The 7,661-nt window shown below is 41.7% G+C and overlaps 1 protein-coding gene across 1 annotated transcript; it reads left to right on the forward strand.

The window, feature by feature from the left end:
• Positions 1–207: 207 nt before the first annotated feature.
• On the forward strand, positions 208–7,373 carry LOC311000638 (organic cation/carnitine transporter 2-like; the record flags this gene model as incomplete). Its single annotated transcript, XM_083991378.1, has 5 exons — positions 208–235; positions 3,657–3,717; positions 4,933–4,974; positions 5,980–6,194; positions 7,210–7,373. The coding sequence occupies 5 exons, from the start codon at positions 208–210 to the stop codon at positions 7,371–7,373; spliced, it is 510 nt and encodes a 169-aa protein (XP_083847504.1).
• Positions 7,374–7,661: the final 288 nt, after the last annotated feature.

The raw sequence follows: 7,661 nt of genomic DNA on the forward strand, positions 1-7,661 counted from the left end.
GAGGGCTGAGCTAATGAAATCACTTGACACAGAAAGATCACGCAGTGTGTGTGTGTGTGTGTGTGTGTGTGTGTGTGTGTGTGTGTGTGTGTGTGTGTGTGTGTGTGTGTGTGTGTGTGTGTGTGTGTGTGTGTATTTCTGTCACCAGAAACAAGGTCATGATGTTACAAGGTTTGTCGCTCCCTGGTGTAATCTGGACCATGCACGATGGGGTCAGAGTTGAGAGGGGTGAGAGGTGAGGGGTCGCTTGAAAATACCACAGAGCCCAAAGGAATGGATGTCAGGGTTATAGGAGAGAAGATGGTTATTGGCCGAGCCGTCATTTTGATTGTCAGTCCCAACGCACCGGAAGTCTTTTACTACAGCAGGTGGAGGTTGAAGCGTGTGGAGAGAGGTGTCGGGAGTCGTCGCAGGTGCAGGTGTGTGATATGTCTGCAGTGAAATAAGCGCAGCACTCTTCCTGCCGTGAATCACAGCTCTGCTCCGCTCTCTCTTCGCAGAGGTTTGGAAGGTTTGATGCCGGCGAGTGATGGATTCTCCTCGCATTGGGCCTCCGCTCTCAAACAACCATTATCATTACAGATTCCTGCTGACTTCAGGACTCATTTGGACAAATGGATGAGGGGGGGTTTGATATTTAAGGGAAGTCATGTATAAGAATGGTTAATGGGCAAAACACAGCCTCTTTGTCCTGTCCTCTCGTTCTCACTGCACGCTCAGCTCTCCCTTCATCCTTCATCCCGCTTCCATTTCCTCATTTTCCTCTCATTTCTCCTCCTCCTCTGCTTGCCTCTCTCCTTCTTATGTCCTTGTCTCCCATGTGCCACTGCTCCCCCACCATGCCTCCCTCCATACCTGCTCAGAGAGCCCTGCCCCCCACACAGTGTCTCTCCCGCTGCCACGCAGTCTCTCAAATTAATGTAGAGATATTGACAAGTGATGGGCCTGGGAGGCATAGATCATCAGGAGGGAGAGGAGAAGAGAAGAGGGAGAGGATAAGGCCGGGGCGGATGCTCGTCATGGATGTCGGGGGGTTTCCTCCATCATTACCCAGCAGCTTACTTGAGTATCTAAAGTGCCATAGACATAGTCTTAAAAGTCTTTCATCTGTTGATTTACTTCCTCTTCGCTTTATGATTCAGCATCATAAGAAGTGGAGGCAGGATGGAGAAAATGTGTGAGGTTTTCAGGTTTGCCACCTTTAAAATAATTAGCAGGCACATAAATATCAGGAATAGCAGCTTCCGTCCTACATTTTAACCTGCGTAAACTGGATAAGGTGCTGCTAACAATGTGCAAAAGGGCCAGTTGGTCAATACGCCAATTACATAGATGAGGGTATGGAAAGGGCAAATGATAGCCAATCAGTGAAGTGCTCTTACTGTCTTCTAGCAAGAGCCGACCCCCTGACCCCATTCAATGACCCCTCAGGCCAGAGGTCACCCCTCTGGGGGGGAGGTCAGAGGACATTTTCACGCACTGGCCGCAGAGGTGTTGCTATGGTTACAGCGCTGGCTGGAGGATGGCAAGACCTGGCGTTGGGGAGGCGAGGGGTCACGGTGGACGAACACAGCTGCAGATGTGATGCGACTTGTTTAAGGTGAAATTTTGAATGTGATCAAAGGTCACAAGAGGTCCGTTCATGTCGGATTGTTTTATCTGACATGTCACTGAGAAATACTGTGATCCAGTGGAGGAATGTTACAATCTGTCTTATTATTAGTATAATTGTGGTACTGATACCGTCAGTTAAAGGCCCCATGCTGTGCACTTTTCTCTGGGTGTATTTACCTGCTGATATCCCTAACAAGATGTATCATTGGTTTTGAGTACCTGTGATCTGCTTCATATGGTTTCTACTGCCCCTTTCTGTTGCCTCTTTCTGGAGCTCGAGCAGCCACAGGTCATTTGGCCAATCAGAAGAAAGAATGAGAACCTCTCCTCTGATTGGCTGACTGTTTTTGAGTGGCATGTGGTTGGGCCAATCACAGGCAAGTAACTGAAACCTAAGCTGCATTCATAAAAATTAAAAAAAAAAAAAAACTGGTCACGGTGGGCGGAGTTACCTTGTGTGTGACATCACAGAAAGGAGGAAGTGCTATCTGCTCGTCTTAAAGAGACAGTTCCTACAAATGGGCGGTGTGTGTTTCTCCGTTTATGACCAGTTTGATGCATGGGGCAGTTTATACGTGGCCCAGAGACCTCCCCAAGTACGAAAAAATAACCAAAATCACATTTTTCCTGCCAAGGGGCCTTTAAGCAAAGTTAAAGGATACTTATTTCTCTACTTTATTGCTTTATTTGAATATAAGATACATGATGTTGCACCATCTTGTGGTTGGATACACAACTACTGTAAACAGATGTTTCTGTGTTTTTATCATTGCTATGTTTTCTGCCCTTTTAGAATTGCAGGCCAACCGCTTGTCACTGAGTTGAATACCATCCTTTCTTGTGGAGATGTTAAGGTGCAGACAAAGCTGTCTTACTGTCTGTGCCTTGATGTATCACCAGCCTCAGTGTATGATGCAGTCATCAGTGGACATTTAACAAAATCATATCACTCAGGATGCTCTCACTGGCCTCTCCTCATCTCACCTCCTCACGGTTATCATTGGATTGAGTTTAACATGTTACATTATGAACAAGTACAAAACTATAGACACACAATCCACTGTCTTACTGTACATTTACTCTTCAGAGATTCAGTTTCCTTATTCATAATCACTGACCTTTGTATATATGTTGTAATAACAGTGATAGTTAATGAGACTGTTAATGTTTATGTGGTGAAGGGGAAGCACATACAGTATATACTCTATCTGAAAAAAACTGGTTTGTCAGTTGTAGTAGCCAAAGAAGTTGAACTTGTGGGAGAGTCTTGGTATGGATTTAGTCACATAACACTGGGCTTCTTTGCAATCAAAGATGGCTGGAAAACCCAAAGACTTAGACGAAATGACGTCTTTTCTGGGCGTATACGGACCTTTTCAAATCCTAATAACTGTTCTGTTCTGTTCTGTTCTGTTTAAGTGCAATTCCATGTGGCTATGTGGGAATAATCGTGGTTTTTGTTTCGGATACACCTGAGCACCAGTGCAAAGTATCGATCAACTCCACACGCAATGGCACAGATGTGGAGCTTTCCTTCCACGAGCGGAGCAGCTGGATTGGACCTGGGATTACAGCACTGAGAAATACGCCGCAACCATTTTGTCTGAGGTATCTGGATGTGCAGAACAAGTTATTAATCATATTTTTTTCGTGTTTATATGTGAAATTATCATTCAGCCTTTATTGACAATTGTCTTGCAGTAATCTGAACTACTGTCATCTCTCATTTGAACTGCAGTGGGATCTGGTGTGTGACAATGCATGGAAGGTCCCTTTTTCCACTTCTTTATTCTTTGTAGGGCACCTGATAGGATCCTTTATTAGTGGTCACCTCCTAACCACCTAAATCTTGTATCACTATTATTATTGTTGCAGTTGTAGTTGTTGTCCTAAATTACTTTGCATGGGGAAAAAAATGTAATTAATTCATTTTTTTTCTAGCACCATTATGACAGTTGATGTTGCATAACTGTGTTGTTGTGTTTTGTATGCTGTCTTACAGGTTTGGCAGGAAACCTGTGTTTTTTTTTTTTCACCACAAGGTTGGAGGATGCTGCTGGTTGCTACTGCTATACCCAGCATCCTATTCATTCCAACGTGGTGGTAAGTCTGACAAATGATATTGATCAATGGTTTGAAGGCATCACTGGATGGGCCCACTGGGCGAATGACCACAAAGAGACAAAAAATGACTTCAGAGAGATTCTAATGACAAACAATTAAAGAAATATGTATAGGGGGGAGACCGGGTTGTAACAGCATCACTTTCACCAACAAGGGATAATAATATCATGTGTACCCACTCACTCCCTGACATCGCATGTGAATTTGTATGGCTGTATGAAGAAGTGTGCAGGTTTTATAGCCAAAAAACATTTGATTGTTTTTCATTGATTCAAAAAAAAAAATTCAGTCATAAAACATGCAGAGCAACTAACTTAAAATCTATTACTATAGATGTACCATCTCACTGTATTATAAGTGCAAGCTGTTCCTTGGAGATCTTCTTTTTTTTTTCATAAAACTTTTATTCAGTGCTCTCATTTCCATTTTTGGATTTGCTCAAAAATCTTATTAAGTTGCTTTATATCTAGTGGAACCAAGAATCGCTCTAATACATAGTCCAAGTTTAGGTGAAATCGATTCAAAAGATGCAAGACTATTGTCAGTCAAATGAATTCTACACAGGTGAGTATATGGGTAACATTTGTTCACTCAATTTTTGATAAAGAAATTATTGACCAGCAGAGCACAGTAGTACAACATGCACAGCACCAGTGACAACATACATGACGACACAGTGAAACAGCTGTTCAGGGCCGCTATAGCTGCAGGGATCAGGCTTTTCCCCAGGCGAGCCCTCCTGAACTTGAGGGTTCTGTATCTTCGTCCTGAGGGAAGTGGGGTGATGTACAGTATTGGTGCAGTGGGTGAGTGGTGTCTTGAACTATGGAGTTTGCTAGGCGGTTGATGGATTTTTCATTTAGTTCTGTAAGGTTGGTTCTTTGCATCTACGCTGTCTATCGCTGGTCTGGCCTACAGCAATTCTCAGAGCTGATAAATGTCCATCTTTATTCAGTCACATGATGTTATAGAGGTAAAGTCGTCTGTCATCCGTTCCTACATCTTCATCTGTCTTGAGTCTTATGGCTCAGCTCCCAACCACATACTGATTTAAGTCATTAACACTGTCTGCATCCTGTAGATGTACTGTATGTTAATGTGTTCTTCCCTCTGACTGTCATCCCTTTGAAGTTGTGAAAAAAATGTTTTCATATGTTCACTGAACTCTGTACGTGTGTTTGTTTGCCTGTTCAGGCTGATTCCTGAGTCTCCACGCTGGCTTTTGCAGAAAGGTCGGTTGGAGGAGGCTGAGCCAAGCCGCTGAAGTCATATTCAGGGCTGGAGAGTGCTTGGAGCTCATGGTATATACTTTTTATTTTGTTCACTGTAATTTCCACTCATCATGTAGAAGCTACTGTACTGTGCTCTGATTTCAAGAATGGCCCAATTGTGACTGTTGTTTGTCCTTTTTACGTATGTCTGATTCAGCAAAATGAAGGTGAACAGGAGCAGGCGTACACTCATAAGCACCTGATACATACCCGTAACATGAGGAACATCACCATTCTAAGTGTTTTTGTATGGTAATGTAGACTTGACTCTTCTTTAATCTGTTTTCTGTTTTTAACCTTACTAAATATGGTTTATATTGGGGCAGTGTTTAGTTCAGTTGGTAGAGCACCCACCCCATGTGTTGAGGCCCCGGTTCCTATCCCGCGCCGAGCGGCCTTATCCTGCATGTCATTCTCCCCCTCTCTGCCTCCCATTTCCTGTCTCTTTCTCGACTCTCCCATCCATTAAAGGCAAAAAAGCCCCCAAAAATATACTTAAAAAAAATATATATATGGTTTATATTACACACTCCCGTTTCTTGATTAGTGAAATGTTTGGAGGCCTTTAGACATATATTATAATTGCAGGTACAGTTTTTTTTTTTTAATGGGGGGAATAAATCCTACTAACTACAATGATTGCAGTGTTTTATTACATGAAGCGTATACTTCCGATAACATGAACTATCCTCTTTCATCATAATTTCACACAACTGAAAAGTTTGTATTTTTAAAAAAAATGATTGTGTAATTGTCATCAGACAGTGGCTTGTTTTACTGTGGTGGTCACAATATGACCAGATGACCAGAAGTGAAAATATTTCAATTTCAGTGTTCAATCATATTTAAAGTGTAATAAGCACTACATTACATAGCATTATTATAGGAGAACAATATATAATTTAAACATGCTGCATTATAGTGTTATTCAGTGCCGATAATTCTTTGTATTGTTGTTGTGTTTCTGCAGGATGTCTGGCGCCCTGGTCTACTATGGCCTCTCTCTAAATACTAGTAACTTGAATGGAAATGTCTACCTCAACTGCTTCATTTCTGCTGCCATTGAAATGGTGGCAAATGTAGCCTCTTTGCTGCTGGTTAACCGGGTCCCCAGACCCACTTTCCTCTTCTCTACACTGATGTTCTGTGGCATCACACTTGTGACCATCGGGCTGCTTCCCGAGGGTCTGTACTGTAGACACAAACTACGGTACAACATTGACTAAACTGGACATTAGAAAACATTATACACATGTAAAATTAATTATGTTTTGTCTAGTCCTCACGTTTGTTTGTCTTTCCAGAAATGCATATCATGCTGCAGGTATTAGCCTTGCTAGGAAAGATGGGTGTGTCTGCTGCTTACTGCTTCATCTATGTGTTCTTCACTGAACTGATCCCCACTGTGGTCAGGAGAATGGGAATCGGGATCGCCTCCACAGCTGCAGAAATAGTTATTTATAAATAGTTATTTATAGTTAAATAGCACAATCATTTGTCCCTATGTGATTTACATTCGCAAGTGTTTTTGTTTGTTTATTTGCTTGTTTGTTTTGAATAATTAATGTATTCATTTAGCTTCTTTCTGTTCTTGTAGTTTTATTTTCACAAAACTATGTGTCTATAACTATAGGAAATAGTGATACACTGTGAACATAGCTAACAGATACTCAAGTTATTTAGTATTGCATTTAGGGATTGCATTGACTCAGTATAACAGATTTGTCACACTCTCATACACGCTCATACCATATATAGAGAAACTCGAGATTTCTTCATATTTTGCTATGGCCTGACGTATTTGCTTGATCAGCATCATTTCTTTTGTTATTGCACGCAGTCTGTCATCATGGTGCTTTACCTGTCATTTTGCATTTGCCGTATGCATTCATTTTGCATCCATAGAACTTACTAACCAGGCTTTTAATATCATGAACCGCACTACAGCACTCTCCTCTTTGTATCTTTCCCCAAAGAATCAGATCTATTGGCCTTTTTCACAGGTCACAGATATTTTGACTCGTGAGAGCAGGAAAAGCCAATTCAAGCTAAAATCATTGATGATGGCACTGTTCTCACACATTTCTATTATTACTAAAATCATATCATGCTTAGTATTCATTACAACTGTTTCACAGGTCAAAATGTCAGGTAATTTGAAGGTTTGAAAAAACTGAAATGCCTTTTGCTCTGTTTGCAGGTGTTTACAGCAAGATCCTCCCATACATTGTTTTCGACACAATCGGCATCATGGCTGCTGTTGTTATTATGTTGCTGCCGGACACCAGGAACACCACACTCCCTGACCTTATCAGCCAGGCCAAGCCTCTCAGAGGGTATGTCGCCATATATGCCGATGTGTGAGCTATGATTAACAGAAGTAAAGATTATCACTCTTCCAAGAATTAGGCAGCAATTCAATAAAACTGGAACGTGAAGATATTGTAATGTAAAGGAGGATAGGCACAACTGTTGTTGCATCAACAGAAGGTCTACCGCTACATTTACAGTGTTAGAGATGTTGGTGATTTTGTGCATTTTTTTTCTCTTTTCTTTCTCTGTTGCCTCTTTCTATTGTGAAGCTGCTGCTGCTGTCCAAAGGAAGGGGCTACAATCAGAGCAGAAACAGCTGAAGGCTGCGAATAAATGAGC

This window comes from Trachurus trachurus, assembly GCF_905171665.1.
Source record: "Trachurus trachurus genome assembly, chromosome: 17".
In the NCBI taxonomy this organism is placed as follows: domain Eukaryota; kingdom Metazoa; phylum Chordata; class Actinopteri; order Carangiformes; family Carangidae; genus Trachurus; species Trachurus trachurus.